This window comes from Aplidium turbinatum, chromosome 1 (genome assembly GCF_918807975.1).
Source record: "Aplidium turbinatum chromosome 1, kaAplTurb1.1, whole genome shotgun sequence".
NCBI lineage: Eukaryota > Metazoa > Chordata > Ascidiacea > Aplousobranchia > Polyclinidae > Aplidium > Aplidium turbinatum.
The window spans coordinates 1,560,003-1,578,778 of NC_137472.1; the positions used below are offsets into that span (position 1 = coordinate 1,560,003).

Here is an 18,776-nt window from a genome sequence, read left to right on the forward strand (position 1 = left end):
ACAACTTCACTGTGAGAAGGTAATGTCATATTGACAATATGTCAACATTTGTGCCAATTGAGTTACCTAAAATCCCTGTACTAATAAGGGTTAAAGCAAAATTAAGCCGGGTTTGTTCAGCCTGAATTAAATTAAAAAGACACCACAGTTTGCGCCGAAATAATTGTTGTCAACTGCAATGCTAAAACTTGAGATGTAACATTTTTTTCCTTTTTTTTGTATGATGAAGGCATTTCAAGTATCAGAAACGAAACATTTTTTTTTTGTCTTTCGCGGATTGTAAGCAAATTATCAAACCTAAAATGCTTGTTCGCTGTGTCGAATTTTATTCATCGTTTCCACGAGACCCCACTCTTCGTTCTGTAGTTGATAGATTGTTATGTATTTGCCTATCAATACACCCGCTGCTACATCCATACCAATTAACCTCTCCAACTCATGGAGTTCGAATGAAAACTTCCCATCACAAATTTTCCCATAAATGATAATAAATTTCTGGATTGAATTTTTGGATGATCAATGAATTAGTCGAAGTGCGCTGATTGGACCACACAACTGCACGTCTCTGTAAGAATATGATGTTGGTTCGATCTATGTGGAAAAATATTTATCCTCGGGCTTCTTCTCTGATTGTGCTGTTTTGCTTCTAAGAGACATTTGCTTTATTTGCAAACGGCTATTTGATGGATGTCCTCTATTATTGTCTGTAAGAGCAGGTATCACATGCATGTATTTTGTATAATATATGTTATGTCTGGATCAATCTAAATGTGATCCTTTGCGTACCACAATTGGAAAAAACACCACGCTGAATTGCTTATATACTTATATAGTAATAAGGCGTTCAATAGTAATAAGGTGATGAGACCTTTAGGTGGAAACAGTGACGTCCTGTCTGCAGTTATGGATCAACATGCGTTATGCATGTTATACAGTCCATGAACCATCATCTACAGTGTAGGTCACCAAATGGCGGCCCGCGGGCCTCATGTGGCCCACCACGCTGTTATTTGCGGTCCGCAGAAGGTATCAGCGTACAAGTATAACCAAAAATACTTTTCTTGAGGAGTTAAAAAGGATGAAGGCAAAAAATACTTTCCGCAAAGCATATTTTCGCTTTGTATACGATTCCACCGACCGACCAATCAGATTGTAGTTCTAGGTGGGGGTTGCTTAAAGTTATTCCAATGCGATGTCCAGCCACACTGTTCCAGTGGATGATTAAAACGCGTACAAAGTGGAATTATTATGCTTCCGGACAGTTGAAAAATATTTAGCTTACTACTAAAACAATGAAAACAATTAATACTACAAAAAGTGCTCAATGCTAAGCAAAAAAGCATAGCAGAACAAATTAAATCAAATATAGTTATTACTATACGAATCCTTAACAGCCTGTTTCACCTACACGGATCATCAGAAGTTCTTATTCATATAGAATCTTGCTTAGTACTATATTTATCTAGCATTTATCTCATTTATTAGACATTGTTAAAGAAGTCAAAAGCGTGGCAGTAGCGTTGTTCGACTAATTTTGTTGCTGTGGTATTCTAAGATAAACATTAACAACATGTAACGCTGGATACTGGGTACGGAATGCGTTCTTTTCTAGCTTAGGAGTCAACCTACCTAAAATTTTATTAGTGCGGCCCGCCACAGCTCTCCTTAGTGCCAAAGCGGCACACATGCAAAAAAGGTTGGTGACCCCTGATCTACACTATTTATGTGTGTTATACATCAACTACCACGTGCACGCTGTACGTGGAACATAACAAGATCTTTGAACCTGACACTCTGCAGAGTTTGTTTTTTTTATACTGTAGAAGTAAAATTTGTGACTTTGTGGAAAATAAAATACAACATCGCTGATATTAGGAGTTGAAAAGCGAAGAAGATTTTTTTATTGTGAAAGTTTCGCCTTTTCCACACTGAGAGCCTACGAGTAACAATTAGGAAAAACGTAAGGATCAATTCCTCCTTATTAGCTTAAGATCAGACAAGTTCACGTAAAATGGATTTTATTGCAAAACTGAGCTTTTCGAAGAAGCGATTTGTATAATTAATGACACAACAACAAGTAGTTGACAGCAAAGAACTTGTACATCTACTGTAGTGGGGTTCCCAGGCACTCAGTCATTTCAACTTGATGCAAAAGTTTCGTTTTCAGTACCAGTTTAAAAGTAAGGACCTATACAACAATTTTGGTTCGAGTGTCAAGCTGTCAGTTCAAAAAAAACAAAATGGCGGCCAAAATTCAAGATGGCGGCTATTTTCCAGATTTTTTCACATTATGCCTCGTAACTTTTGTACTATTGAACCTAGAATGGTGATTTTGGTCTCGAAACCTAGGTTTGTATGTATGAGTAATTCATTTAAAATAAAATAAACACGATTGGAGCAATATGTTTTCTTATATTGAGTTAAGTTCCAAATAAATGTGTAACAATCTTGTTAGTTCTGCGTTGGAAGTACGAATTACTGCGAAATAGCGAAGCAATGCAGAGCTGACCAGACAGTTAGTCGAAGGCACGCAAGAATGCCAAATTTGTACATCAATAGGCTACAGATTCAGCTCATATAGGCCTAATATAGTTTTGGGCAAAACTATCCGCACCAAAAAGATGTTTGGCACTCGAATAAGTCATTAACAGTAGCACATAACCACATAATTCGAAAACTGGCAGGCTGCATTCAAAAGGTTGCCGACCCCTGGTTTAGGGCATTAACCAAACTCAATTATAACAAAAGGCTTGCAAAATTGCTCAAAAAACCTCTTCGAAGCAATACATTCAATAAGAAAATGGCTAACAAATTAACAAAGGCCCATATATTGAAATAATTGTATATTTTATATACATCTCAATATTGAAAATTGTTGTGTAGTCCAGCTATTTCTTGCATGAGCACTTGCACTGGCGTGTGCATTTTAGCTTAGTCTTTACGCATTTGCACCGAGAGCAGGTAATTGTGCAAGAGCACTTCACATCTAGATGGAACACATCCTTGGCGAGGGGCAGAGTGGTCCAAATGGGAAGCAGCTTGCCGTCTCTTCCTTCCACCCATGGTCAATTGGGTTCATGACAGGCATCATGGACATGTAGGCTGTTGCCCAGATGCTTGCTTGGAAGACACTTCTTTTAAGATGTTGATCCAAAGCATCACTAGTTGGGGGAATTCTCTCCACGTCTCTAGTTGTCTGTGAGAACAACTTCATTCGGACGAGGTCAACATCATTGTCCTCATTTGATTCATTTGAGTACAGTCTACAGACAAAATTTTTTGCCACTTCCTTCAACCTTGGGGATGTTTGGAATGGAGTGTCGGCAATAGTTGCAAATTGCTCCATAAGGGATGGAACTTCGTGCATCAACGTGCAGCAGGATCGCTTACCCTTGAACTTGAAGGAAGAAGTACTGTCTGATCCAGTGAATGCATGGAAAAGGGCCATGGCTTTGCATATTGTCGTCCCTAGGTTTATGGCAATAGTATTCAGGGAGATCATTTTGGTTCTCTTTCCCGCTTTGAATGAGATCCAAATTTCTGCTGCCGGGTTCAGAGCCTTTATGCGATGAAAGTTACTCAGAAGGATTACGATAACATCTGTGTCTCCAGTATACACCATCCCAATTGACGAAGATTGGAGTGCGTGGAGGAGATGTACTAAAACACGCGTGTCAGCTTCCTCATGGTTGCATTGATACATTGGTGGACCGTTCCCAACATGGTGGACTTGATCACCTGCAGTGATGTAGACATTCTTGTCATTTGGGAACTCTTCTTCTGTTATCTTCGACAGGAATGTGAAAAGTTCCTTCTTGTTATCAACATTCGCTAGAAACTTCTGCCAATTTCCTGGGATTTTGGCAGTACCAGATACGCGCTGTCGGATGCCTGTTCCTCGTTTTTCCCTTGTGCCTCCTTTGATCGTCAGTGCACGATACTGGTCCCAGACAATGTCTACTCTTGCCGATCGGTTCAAGTCATGGCGAACTCTTGGGCAAAATACCTTGTCGAAGTATGAATCAAAGGTCTTGCCTTGGACAGTTGTACCAGGAAGTGAGTGTATCAGTACTCCACCGTCAATAATAATGAAGTCGTAAACATCTGGCGCAAGTAACTCCTCGTCGACAGAAATTGCGCTACTTGCACTGGCTTCCGTGATATATACCAGCAAATCTGACTTGGTACAAGAGTTGAGGGACCCTTCAGAAGACAACGCAGGTGGGTATAGGGAAAATTCGTGCTGAAAAAACTTCTCCAAGTTCCCCCCACGGCTGTCTAATACAAGAAAAGCTTGCCCAAAAAGCTCTGCGTGACGTTTGAAGTGCTGCATTTTCAGCTTAATGGCTGACTTTTTTTGTGTTTTCTTCTCATGGAAGAACACTAAGTTGTTGCGCTTGATTGGCGCTGTAAAAGGTGTGTCATTGGAGTTAAGCACACTCTGTCTGAAGTTATTGTACTGCTCTTGTCCCAAAGACTCGACTTTATGGACAGATACAGCAGCAACCGCCGACTCACACATCTTGTCATCTAATGTAACCATGTCTCCACTGAACTCCTCAAAAGGATTTCCACTGCTCAGCAACACCTCCATCAGGTCTTTAACATGGCGTAGAAATCGGTGCTGAGATGCACATCCTTCTTCATGATGAGGGAGTTCTTCTTCATCATCGTCGTGAGCATTTACACCACTGAACTCCTCAATGACACGGCTGATTTCTGGGCCAGTCAATATCCAGCGTTCTAACATGTCTCGATTCTCAGTGAGACCAATAATGCCACCAACTCCTTTCACCCTTTTGTTGGCTTGTTCGTGTGCTTGATCGATAGGTAAGGATGAGAAACGGTGATTGCTTTGATTTATTGTCCAGTGTCCCATATTAAATTCTTCCTGGATGCTAAGTGGAAGACCTTCCAGGTCTCGGATAAAGATTGGAATCCACCTTGCGTAATTGTGGTGGTCTAGAGCAAAGAACAGAGGCGCAAGCTTCTGCAAGGTATTAACCATGAGTTCTAACTTCCTCTCCCGATGTGCCCGGATGAACATGAATATGATCTGTTGGTACTTGTGTATGAGTAGCCAGAATTTGAACGTTGGACTCTGTTGGGAAGCTACAATGACCCAATCCTCAAGAGCCATCTCGGTTCCATTGTCTTCGTATGCTCGTTTTAGAAGGCTGTTAAGTACCACAACAGTAACTTGATGGGCATATCTTGTTCTCATTACATTGGATGCTTTCAGAAAAGCTGTGGCTGCTGCTTCTGTCTTCACTAGCCCAGATTTTTTTAGGGTTTCTGGCCATCCAGACCCACGCAGAAGATCTCCCATGGTGCTCCACAAAGCCATCTCAATGTGGAGCCCACCTAGCATGACCACAATCTTGTCTTGTCCAAAAATGTCAGGGAAGGTCCACTGCATTTTTTTGGCGATGTCATAGAGTGGTTGATCCACTACCAATACAGGGACTTGGTGTGGGTTGAGGTGCTTAGTTGTCTTTTTTACCAGTTCCATTCCATGTCGAATCATTTCTGGAGTGGCGGCTTTTTCATGGAAAAGTGGCAAGAGGGCTTTAATGCATTTTTCCGGTTGTCCAACACAATCTGATCGAGCAGCGTGGTAGGAAGACCGCATCGCTGGAGTGTGCATTTCTGCATCGCAATCCATCAATAGGATGTTATTTACTGCAGTCATCCATGCCTGTTCGTGATGCTTCTCCTCATCGAATGAACTCGTTGTCACTAGTTGCGGATCTTTTCCCGGAGGTTGGTTGACAAGATTTCGGCCCACTAGTGGTATACGAACGAGGCAGGATGGGTCCACTGTTGCGGGTTCCTGTTTTCTGTGAATTGATTTGTAGATATTCTTGGTTCAACCCAGGCGTCTGTGAAGAGGGAAATTGAAATATTGAAATACCAGTTCCATGAAATGATGAGCTTGCAGTGCGTGATGTGGGTTTGTGATCCAAGTTATCCAGAGCTGCCACCGTGAAAATGCCCTGACGTAAGTTTGTAGGACAAACTATATCAGCGTTGTTCCTTGCATGATCTGCAATCGCCTGTGCAAATCTAGACTCAATGCTGAGGACTTTCTTATATGATACGCTCAGAGCATAGCTGTGTAGCAGTTGTACCAGCTTCCTGCTTCTTGTTTGGGAATGCAATTTCAGTGCCAGAAACACTGCAAGTGGAGGCTCACAATTCAAGTTTGCAGAAAGAGAAGTCATATTTAACATGGCCAACTGACTCACAGAGAGAATCTTCCTGGAAGTCTCTTGTACTGGTAATGATTTGGGTCCTTCGAGGAGTTGACGGAAAAAATACTTCATGCGTTGTGGAACAGATGATTCTTCGCAACCATTAGGAAATGAGCCATCAAACCTGAATGTAGTGTCGTGATCCAAAACAGCTTTACGGAGAATTGATGCTGCCATTAGTAACGTACGTACTTCCTCATCTGGTGTTTGAGTTGCACCTGATATGACCTTTCTAGCCGTCCTCGAACAAATGATGAAAACTCGGCCTCGGATACCTTTCTCTTCTGTCAAATTCGGGAAGTGTTCCAGGACTCTTTCCTTTAGGTGTGTTCGGTTCACAGTCTTTTGGATTCCATATTGTTCTAATCGCTCGGTCATCATATCTGTCAGATCTTGCAATGCAAAAATTGTACGACCTCCAGTGACTTCTTCTTTTATAAATTGGAGCAGTTCATTTTCTGTTGTGGCCTCGAGATTTTCGCTAATTGTGTCTTGTTTACAAATCGCATCGTAACGACGATTGAACCCTGTGTAGCAGTTCCGGTGATACTTAGCTTCAATGGCGACCAGATCACCTTCGGCAAGGAGTGCCACAATATGCTCTTCCCCCAGCGCGACCGCCTTGGCATGTATCTGTTGGGTGAGTGTTACCTTCTGGAAAGAATGGTCCGCTACATTTGTTTCATCACCACAGAATATACACACATTACGATTAACGCTTGCGTGACTCCGCCGTGATCTTTTTCTTGCAGGATACAATCCTTCGTAATGACGTTGTCTAGCATGGTCAAGTGCTGATGCTCTGTATAGCTGACGACAAGATTTATGCCAGGATGCACGATTCTTTTGCATGGATTCTTCATCTGGTACGAGTGGGGAGAAGCACCAATTTCTCTGAACTTATTTGCGAGGCTGGTGATTTGTGTGTAGGCTCCCTCTCTACGACTGGCGATTGGATTTGCAAGAGGACAAACTAGCACTTCTTCAGTTTGCTTTTGACACAAAATACACAACTGCCACATCGGCCTACTTACAGTAGCCATCCTAACAGAAACAATCTGGAAAGAAGCAAAAACATAAGTGATCAGTCAGTAGCTTATAAATCATGCATAAACACATTGACTGTTGTGTTGAAAATGAATTCCTAGTTCCGCCCGTGAACTCACACCCATAGATGAGAAGTATAAAACAAATGAGAACTCTAATGTACAAACTGTAAGCGAAAAGACCTTGGCTACTAACATGAAATAATTGCGCTTAGAATTACGTTATAAGCACGTTCAAACCAAAACAATCTACGATATATAAGAATCAAAGGAATCTACAAAACGACAAACAAATCTACAAATCGATGTTACGTCAGAAGAACCGAATTATTAAACATTTTATCGAAAATGCGCTCTGTTGATCAATAATTAAAAAACAATAATGAAATAGCAACATATACTCACCGAAATTTTGTCGGGTGATCCTTATAACTACTAAATCGATTCTCAGAGCTGGTACGCTCATGTACTGTAGTAAACTAATGTAACATTAAAATTATGAATTTCGCTAAGAACAGACGTCATATATAGTACGAAAAGAGAAGAGAAATGATTCGAATGATAGCGTCATACTCAAAAAAGTACAAGCTGCCTTTGCCGGCGCAACCTTCTAACTACGTTGATTCAACGTCAAGAAACACAGAGTCGACAAAATGTAAGATTTTGCTGACGCACAAATAAACGACCAAACGAAGCGGCGTTCACAAATAACAACACATTGGGCATTACGTAGCTGGTTCAGCTTCAAAACAAACCAGTCAGTTGAGGTCAGTTGCCTAATAAACGCTGTTTATGGCACAAATTATCAACGGGGGTTATCAATCATTGGGGACATTCTCTTTAAATGCTCGATACAAAGGAAATAATTTGTTTTCCTTGCTATTACTCGAAGTTACTTAGACATCGACTTCTGATTTCGAAACTAAAAAACAATGATGTAATAAGGGTGCGAACAGTGAACGTAACATTGACATAGACACCAAAACCACCACTCTATTGCTCCAATCGTGTTTATTTTATGTTAAATGAATTACTCATACATACAAACCTAGGTTTCGAGACCAAAATCACCATTCTAGGTTCAATAGTACAAAAGTTACGAGGCATAATGTGAAAAAATCTAGAAATTAGCCGCCATCTTGAATTTTGGCCGCCATTTTGTTTTTTTTTGATCTGACAGCTTGACACTCGAACCAAAATTGTTCCTTAGGCCCTTACCTTCAATTTGATACTAAGAACAAAACTTTTGCATCAAGTTGAAATGAAATTGAAAAAATGCATTTGCAGGGAACCCCACTACTGTATATAATAACTAATTGTGGAACATTTTGGAGTCATACTTACTGATTTCACAATTATTCCCAGAGACATGATTCGGACAACCACAAAGAAATCCATTTCCTCTTCTGTTGCAAATTCCGCCGTTCAAGCACGGGTTGATATCACATGGTCCAGCTTCTGAATATAAGTAAGAAAGAACCTTTGATGTGCCATGTGTGTCATATAACAGGTTATAGATAAGTTATACGATATAAAGTTTGCAGGTTATTTATAACAACTCAGATTATTGGTAATGATTTTATGAGCTTGACTCCTGAACTAATTTGTTTGTTATCAAATGATGATAAAATGTCAAAAATAAATCAACAGTTCGCTTTGCTTTTTTACAGTTGTTTGAATACATTATTACAGGCGTAGGCTATAGCTTTACAGATGCTCGATCCTTTGGGGTTAGAGTTTCTGCTTTATGTTTAGTATGATATCTTCCAACTTTTGCTTTTGTAATTGTTTATATTTAAAAATGTAGTATCAACTCTGGAAAAAAATCATATAGATGTAACATCATGTACAACATCATATACAGTATATTATAACATCATATCATCATCAAATCATAGATAGATATGTGTAAGATCATATACAGCATCGTATACACTATAACAGTGCTCTTCAACCTTTTTGTCCGCGGTACACCTTTTTTCAATTTTTAATAACTTTGTATACCTCACAAATAGCAATGTTTAATTGTGCACTGGAAGCAAAAAAAAACTGATAATTAATTAATTGTTTGTTAAAGTGATTATAGTAGTCTTGAACTGGGCACAAGAAACTACGCATGCAAAAGTGCAAAAAACGTCAAAATTGAAGTTGATTTAATGGCTAGCTTGTTGTTGCATTGTTTCGGCAAGTTGGACAGAAGGTGGTGTTAGCTCTTTCTCTATTCCTCCCCGCATTGAAGAATCAATGTCAAGTATCGTTTGTTTGACTTGATCTCAACAAGACTAGAAAATCCTTCTTCACAAAAATCAGTGGTAGGCATCTGCACCAAGACATCAATGGCTTTTCGCTCGAGATTTTTGTATTCGGGAAATTCAAGAAGAGAAACCCAACATTCTGTGTAATCCACTTCTCGGAATGAGTATTTTTGATTTAAATCAGCCCGTAGTTCCAATAATTCCTCATCCTCAGTTGGTTCGTCATTAAATGGTTGGATAATCCACGAGTTTGCTTCCAGACATTGGTCGTTATCTTCAGGAAAATACGTAGTCAAATTGTCGGCAAGTAATTTCAGGTGACCAAAAATAAAGACAGACAAGTTATTTTCAGTAGAAACGTCCTCAAACTCCCAGCTAGACTCTTTTATGTATTGACTTAATACAGGAAAGTCATTGAAGTTCCTCGACAAAGCATTCTCTTTCCAGAGTGCAATTTTCATCTTCAGCGCTTTAATCTTGCTAGTTGACCGAAATATATCACCCCTCTCCCTCGAAGACTGATGTTCACTTGGTTCAAACGATCAAAAATCGACGCCAAGTATGCCAATGTTGCAATCCAGAATATGTCACGAAACTTGGAAGCCCTTGGGTCTCCGTGTTCAGTGTAAAATGCCCCTAATTGTTCGCGAAGTTCAAACACACGGGAAAGAACTTTCCCTCGCGATAGCGTTGTGACTTCCACTATCACAGATCTAAGCTGTATACCCTTCGTATACCCTTCTCCAGCTGTATAACCTAGTTTTGATCTGGTATACACTTGGGTATACAGTATACCCGGTTGAAGAGCACTGCACTATAACATAGCATCATCAAATCGCATATATAGATGTTACATCATATACAGCATCATATACAGTATAGCATAACATCATCAAATTATATATATAAGTGTAACATCAATAATGTGTTGGAGTTCAATTCAAATGCAGAGAAGCCAAAGCGCGTAGCTTCCAAATCACTCAACTCTGGTTCGGCATCCATTAAAGATGAATGCGACAACAACCAGCTGACTAGATTGGACTAGAAACTAAAAGAAACTTGGCCAAGCGAAAACAATTGCTTTTTTTGTTCATAAATATCACTTAATAGTCAAAATGTTTTGTTCTAAGAAGCAAATAATGAATCAAATCTTGTTTTATAATCATAGTCAAAACACTTTTGGCAACCAGGTGAATTTTCAAAAGTGTGACTACTTTATTGCAGTCCAAACAAAATAAAACCCAACAATCACCTTCTTCACAATTTGTTCCTTTGTATTTGTCCCCACAATCGCAAGTGTACGAAGTCTCATCCCCAGTGCACGGTCGTCCATTGTGACATGGCGAACTCCAGCACAAGCTTTCAACTGCGACAACATAAACGTTGTTTGGATCTCATCTTGTGGTTGTTTTTTATTTCACCTAATTTGTTTCTACAAAACTTTAAATGATCTGTAAATGCGAATAAGATGTTACTTCAATCAAGACCTAAGTATTATTTGTAAGTGTGGTTGTCTATAATAATAATTTGAATGACTGTAAATGCGAATAACATGTTACTTCAATCAAGACCTAAGTACTATTTGTAAGTGTGGTTGTCTATAATAATAATTTGAATGACTGTAAATGCGAATAACATGTTACTTCAATCAAGACCTAAGTACTATTTGTAAGTGTGGTTGTCTATAATAATAATTTAAATGAACTGTATATGTGAATAAGATGTTACTTCAATCAAGAGCTAAGTATTATTTGTAAGTGTGGTTGTCTATAAAAGTAATAAAGTGTAAATGTGAATAAGATGTTACTTCAATCAAGACCTAAGTATTATTGGTAAGTGTGGTTGTCTACAATAATAATTTGAATGAACTGCAAATGTGAATAAGATGTTACTTCAATCAAGACCTAAGTATTATTTGTAAGTGTGGTTGTCTATAATAATAATAATAATTGCTACTTGAGCGCTTGGCAGGCTTCAGCTGGGAAGAAATGACTGAAAATTTGCGTACACTCTAGTCTTCAGCAGAGCACTGTGCACCTGCCATTGTCACAATATCGACACTGTTATAACCAGCTGCCTGAGCACAATAACTGGATGCCCGCAACCTACATCATTGAACAATCTCCTCATTCTTGCTGGTATCGAACCTGCTGAGCTTCGTCGCGAAGAAGCCACTCTGTCTCTCGGTCGGCGGCATTGGAGCCCAAACACTTTCTTTATTCCAAGGTCTTTGGTCCTTCAAACTAGCACACACGTCGACTGAAATCAAGACACCGATTCAGGCCAGCCGCTCAACTTCTGATCAACGAAGCTCATGGACAAATCATCTCTGTGACTAATTGGGTGGTAAATTTTGAATGGAAGTCAAGCACCACCAGCTTTCATTAGTTCATCACCGACGCCAACACTTGTCCCACTGACCTGATTGATACCGAGACAGGCGTGGGTGCGCCACAACTGTCTTCGTACAGGCTTCGGGCTTTTCTGCTTAACCATGCACCCAATGAGGAATGCTTTCTTTCTCTTTTTATGAATGCGGTGCTGAAAAACAGACCACAGACCATACCATCAACGACTGTAACATCCTCAGCCTGCCTAATGGAGTTGAAGGACTGCCTCTCTGGATGGTGAAACAAAACAATAGAATACTCTCTAGCAGCCTTCTCGTGTAGTCTTGGAACGTCGTGAATCTGAAGTGGTAAAAAAAGATAGATCCTCGGCTCAAGGTGCTCATACGACGATGATTATAATAAAAATGAACATGTAACGGATGCCCGTTGGGACCACGCAAACAGCAATCACAGATGTAACACAACTGGAAGCTGCGAAGTGGCACACAATCATCCACCGAGCTACTACCATATTGTCGCATGATATTAAGTGTCTTGTAGACACAAAGTCGCGTGGTCTGGAGCGGTGTCGAACGGATGTCCTTTCAAGCATCACTTGGATACTACAAATTAATTGAATTAACAAACAAGTAGATAATTACTTACTGATTTCACAATTATCTCCTGAAACATGGTCTGGACATTCACATATGTATCCGGTCCCCCTACGGTGGCAACTCCCTCTGTTTCGACAAGGATTATTTTCACAAGGGTCTGTTACATCTGCAAAGAAAACATTACTTCAACAAAAGTATATTGTTTAAAGTTAAATCTCGTTGAAAGTGATTAATTGAAACTTTTACTTCACCAAATACGAGTTAAACACAGATTTGTAGTTGTTACTATTACGATTTCGATGATATAATTGTTCTTAGTTGCAATCCAAAACATGAATGGTATTTTATGGTAGCAGTTTTTTGACAAACCAACATTTATTGCTTGATTGAATCTTTATCCTCGGACTGGGAAAGCTTCTTGCAGAGCTTAATCCTGGCAGTTTCGCATAGCTACTTGTAGACTAAACACCCTTACTTGTAGAGGCTTTAAACCACTGACGCAGGCCCGGTCGCGAAAATTTTTTTCCCACGAGATTTCTGTCTCATTGATTCTAGTCACTCTAAAAGTAAGATTTTCCGAAAGTGTTTTGAGAGATTGGTTGATTCAGATTGCGAAATAACTATTTACCAATGAAATTGTGCAATGATAATGAAATATAATCTTTCCCTAACCCTACTTTTTTGAAAAGCTCTTGTGCACCGCAAAAATTAATTTAAAGAAAAAAAAAATTTTGACTACGACGGGCGTCGAACCACCGTTCTCCCGATCAGTAGGCAGAGGATGAAACCACTGAACCAACCGTGCCAACGAGAAAATGTTGCATTCACACGGTTTTAATACAAAGTTTTACCAAAATATTCAAATGAGACAGAAATCTGGTGGGAAAAAAATTTTCGCGGCCCGGTCTTCTTCTTCTTCGTTTGAACCTTGTTCTTCACCACTTCAAGGGTCGAGGGGCTCTGCCTTTTACCACCCTTGGGCAGTGGCGGCGACGCGGTCTAGATGTTTGGGCAGGTGTCGAGCAGCCATTGAATTGATTCGTCATCCAATTAACGCAGACCACGCACACCATTTGGCGCATGGTAGATGGCGCAGTTACAGACGGTGTGGTCTACGGTTTGCTCCTCCATGCCACACTCACAGATCGCGGATGGAGCCATCCCCCATTTGTGCATGTTGAAGCGAAATAGTCCGACGCCAGTGCGCAGGCGGTTGAGCCGCACCCAGGCCTTCCTTGGCAAATGCATTCCGGTTGGATGGTGGCTGATATCGGAGATGAAACTTTGGAGTCTTGAGGAGTTCTTCTTCCACTCCGAGCTCCATTGGTGGTCCGCCCACGTAGCCGCACTGATGGATTGGTCTTCAGCACTTTTCATCAGGAGTTGTGCGGCACGTACAAATGGGTGTCTCGATTTCAGTCGCAGAGGTTTCTCGTTCACAGACTCGTAGAGACTTGAGTAGAGCAAGTGGTTGGGGTTCGTAGCGCGACGAGAGAGAGACAGGATGGCTTCTTCGCGACGAAGCTCAGCTGGTTGGATGCCTGCAAGGACAGGGAGATTTTTCGATGGTGTAGGTCGCAGGCATCCTGTCACGATACGCAAGGCGTCGTTTATGGCAGTGTCGATTTGATGGCAGTGGGCACTGCGGCTCCAGACAGGTGCACAGTATTCTGCTGGAGCGTGAACTAGTGCGATGGTGGCAATGCGCAGGGTATCAACTCCGACTCCCCAGCCAGAGCCGGCCAGACGCCTTAGCAAAGCTGTGCGTGTTGAAATCTTTTTGCGTAGTGACTCCAAATGTTGACGGTAAGTAAGCGACCTGTCCAGGACTACCCCTAGATATTTAGGGTTTGGGCAGAAGGGCAGGGTTTTTCCATTGGTGCTGATCTTGAGCTCGCGCTTTGCTTCCCGGTTGTTTAAGTGGAAGGCTGTCGTCACTGTTTTGGTTTCGCTGAGCTTCAGTCTCCATCTCTGGAGGTAAGCCGAAAGTGTCGACATGTCCTGGTTTTGAGTCCCTTCTAATGTTTGCCATTGATTCGACAAGTGTAGAATGGCCAGATCATCGGCATAGGCGTACTTTGCGGATACCGTGATTGGCAAGTCGTGGGTGTAGATGTTAAACAGAAGGGGGGCCAGGACAGATCCCTCAGGGACGCCATTCTTAAGGCGTCGTAACCTGCTTGGTTTACCACTTCCGGTGGTGAGAGTAAAGCTTCTGTAGTAAACGAGCTCCATGATCATGCGGACCATGTGCCTGTCCGGGAGCAGGCGGAGCAGTTTGCAGGTGAGGCCTTAATGCCGTACGGTGTCGTATGCAGCTGTGAGGTCAAGAAACACAGCACCAGCCTTCTTCTTTGCCTCAAAGCAGTCTTCGATGTCTTGAGTCAAGAGAGTGACTTGGTCCACAGTAGATTTTCCACGTCGAAAACCAGCTTGCTCCCGGGGCAAGAGTGGGTCTACAATTGGTTCGACTCGAGTGTAGATAAGACGTTCGAAGATTTTAAAAGGGATGCAGAGAAGAGATATAGGTCGATAGCTTTTCGGATCCTCTTGTGGCTTATGAGGCTTAGGGATCGCGACTACTTTGGCTCGTCTCCAAATTTTGGGGATCTTGAGTTGGCATAAGCAGGAAGACAGGAATTTTCGCAGCCAAGACTTCATGGCGGTGCCAGCATGGAGTACAAGTTCGGGGCAGATGTTATCGGGACCAGGGGCCTTACGGGTCTTAGTAGATTGTAGGGCAGCGGTGAACTCATCTGACGTAAACGTATCAGAGATGCTTTCCTCGTCTGGTGTGGGAATTTTCCAGAGATCAGACGTTTCCCTCTTTACAAGTTTGGAGAACTTGCGATCGCCTATTTTGTAGGTCCTATTTTTCACCAGTTCTGATGCGATGTTATTGGCAGTAACGGGGCATTGGCGGGAAGGGCGTGCTGAACGACCCGTAAGGTTGTTGACAGTACTCCATGCTATCCGGCTAGAGTGTGTAAAGTCGATAGTGTTGACGGTGTTTTTCCATCGCTCTAGCCTCCGTGAGTCTAGCCGATCGAGCAGTTTTGTTGCGGCTGAGGTAGAGGCAGCACCTGGTGAGGCACGAACGTAAGAGCGGTATAAATTTTCGCACTCTGAATCCCATCACGGCGTGTAGTTCTTTCGGCGGCCGCGAGGGATAGCTTGTTTAGCTGCGGATTTGATAGCACGGCAGAAGTCTTGGTAGGCCTCATCCACGTTGGCGGTAGAAGGTGATGGTAGTTCCGCCACATTTTGATTGGTTATGAGGCTGTAGCGATTCCAGTTGGCCTTTCTAAAGTTCCATCGCTTCACTGGGGCACTTGGGATGGGAGAGACAAGCTTAGGGGCAGTGATGAGCGAAGGTCGGTGTTGGGAACGTGGAAAGTTCTCTAGCACACGTCTGTCAGGAAGAGAGCTGTCTGTGTCCATGCTTGCAAAGGCCAGGTCAGGGTTGGTGCCCGTTCCCCAGCGTCCGGACCAGAAGCTGGCTGGATCTTTTGGGTTGTAAAGGAGGGCGAGGTTGTTGTTCGCAGCCCAAGTAGCCAGGCATTCTCCGTCGCTGTTGATGTACTTGTAACCCCAGTCGGTGTGCTGGCAGTTAAAGTCACCAGCATAGATACTGGGTGAGGGGAATGCGGGTATAGATGATGGGTTCAGGTGTGAGGATGGTGGCTTGTATACATTGATGATGTTGTAATTTTCAATGCTCACACAAACCCATTCTATTTCTTCATTGACGGAGGAGTTTGCAAGCGTCCAGTTCAAGCTCTCATGGACGAACGTGGCGAGGCCATGTTTCCTGCTTTGGGTTGACCCAGCTAGTGAATAGTGTGGAATTACTAGCTTGTCTGCAGAAGTGCAGTGGGTCTCCTGGAGGAGGATGACAAGAGCTCGGTTCTTATGAGCGAGCTGCTCGATCACATCAATCTTGCTGGATGTGACGCCCTCAGCGTTCAGTTGTAAGATGGTGGGACGACGGTACTTGTCGACAGTGGGAATGCCGCGCTCTGAAAAGAGCGGTTCTCGTGAGGTCTTGTGCTGAGCGCTCCGGGTCGAGGTTCGGTTTTGACAGTCTTCGTTTCGCATGTTTATAATGCTACTTACAGGGGGCACCGCGTGAAGGTCCGAGATTGACAGAGTGAAGTTTCCGATTGTTGAAGTTTGTTGCCGGGAAATTATTCCATCTATTAGATTCCGCTGAATGGAGAGCAGTCCTTAACGTGCGTTGCTCAAGCGCACACCCCGATAGTCGAACCAGCGCCGCTTGATCTTGAAGCTTCTTCGTTCCAGAAGTCATGCGCTAACCAACTGAACTATCGGGGCGGAGACATATTAGACAAGGTTCAGTGTTTGTAACTTCGTCAAAGATTAATCATCAAGTGTTAATAGATGACATTAAGTAAAATTGTTGTCTTTCTTTATTGTTAATTGGCTAGTGACTAAATGGTATAGGTTAGTATTAAGGTTGTCACAAATTTTCTCATGGTCACACCTTTTGTTCACAAAGTAAACCAATCATTATGAAAATATGGAATCAGCTCGTATGGATATCACAATCAAGTGACGCTTCGAACATCACCTAATTTCTAAGACTAAGTGATTGATCACATTTATTCAATAAGTTATTTAAAATCGGCTTACCCAAGCATGGTGTGGTTACTAATAGGAATTGTTGAAAACCTACCTCGTTGGCAAATGTAATATCTTCTCCACGAACAATTGAGGTCGTTCCACCGACCACCGGGGTAGTTGATCACTCCGCAGTGCTCGTTGCCCCCGTGATTGTTTGGTTCACCAAACGCCCAATGATGGAATTGTGTTTGTCCTTGTCTGTTGAGCGCAACGCGAGAACCATCCGCGTAATTCCAGTTCTGTGTTGTTTGACCAGTCATTCCTACGTAATAACTGATGGTGGGTGGCAATCGGTTGATTTCTTCAACGAGGCGACGTTGTACTTCTGGTGTCTTGATCATCGCTAACCTTCCCCCTCTACCAAGTCCTTGACAACTGCCATGAGCTTCGAAGTATCTCGCACCTCTTTGAAATATCGTGTAGACTGTCCTACCAAGAGCTGGATACCAATAATAACAATTAAAATAACTCTAATCAATCAAGAGATTTCAAAGAATTATTTCCGATTTATAGCAGCTATAAACTATCATAACATATCACATCTTGTGGATGGAGTAGAGACATTTCTGTGCAGATGGTAACACAGAACAATATTACGTCACGTAATTGTAGTTGTTAACTATTTTCAAAAGAATAAAACATTGTTTGAACTGATGATTTGAGAAATCCATAAATCGGTTCTGCCTGCAACCTTTAGTAATGAATTGAATGTTTCTTTACTTTCCACAGTGCTTACTTATTTCCACAGGATCCGGCGTGGAACGACAAGGAGTACGCTCGCAAACTGCATAGAGCACTGATCGTCCTTGACATTCTTGACCAACAGATCCAACGCATGTTCTTCGACTGGTACGGACACCGATTCCGCAAGTTACCGAGCATCGTTCATACGATCCCCATTGACTCCAGCTTCCTTTGAATGATAAGAAGACAAAAAATTATATGACATACTTCTGCATATTTTTGTTGTTAAATGCCGCTTCTCTTTATGCGCATAAAAGAAGAAGATTATATAAGTTCCATGATAAAGTATATTAAGGCTGGTATGTTTGCAACTGCAGCATTTCATGGAGGCAACATTATGTATCACAATTGGAATTGTGTTTTACGCCGTAGATTTGCGGGGTAGACTTTTTGTTTACGCTAACGCTTACGGCCACATTTTTTTGGATAATTGTCGCTTGAGGCTACGCCGCAAAGTTTTCGCGGTTTTTTAGCGTATAGCGTCAACGTATACTTTTTAATGTCTTAGCTCTTGTTAGCATTTTTTTATCAAACTGCGACATGTTGACGTCTTGCACGTGACGAAGATCTAAACAAACAAACATTCTCGTCTCGCACGAGACGAAGATCTCCAGTCGCTTGCATGCTGGTATCAGGATTAGTCTAATTAATCTCCAACTACAGCCATTGCCCATTGTTCTAGTGTTGTATCACAGTATCATCTATTGTTCAGTCAGCTGGAGTTTGTTTGTATATCGCACTACTGTCTTTGACGTCAGAGTTCCACTTGGAGACTGAAGTCTTGCAGAAAAAAGAAAGAATTAGTTAAAACAATTTACTGAGAAATTACGGGTCAGAACAGGAATGTAATGTAAGCAAGCATGGCTACCTAAAGATACGGCCTGAT

The 18,776-nt window shown here is 41.9% G+C and overlaps 1 protein-coding gene across 1 annotated transcript in view; it reads right to left on the reverse strand.

The window, feature by feature from the left end:
- LOC145779892 (uncharacterized) overlaps positions 1-18,564 on the reverse strand; it is a 122,071-nt gene extending 103,507 nt beyond the window's left edge. The window contains exons 1-6 of the mRNA XM_082591567.1: positions 18,384-18,564; positions 17,883-18,059; positions 17,199-17,585; positions 12,552-12,668; positions 10,808-10,921; positions 8,645-8,758 (exon numbers count right to left, since the gene is read on the reverse strand). Coding sequence (XP_082447693.1) covers positions 8,645-8,758; positions 10,808-10,921; positions 12,552-12,668; positions 17,199-17,585; positions 17,883-18,059; positions 18,384-18,564 — 1,090 coding nt within the window. The remainder of the gene's footprint in view (positions 1-8,644; positions 8,759-10,807; positions 10,922-12,551; positions 12,669-17,198; positions 17,586-17,882; positions 18,060-18,383) is intronic.
- Between the last annotated feature and the right edge of the window lie 212 nt (positions 18,565-18,776).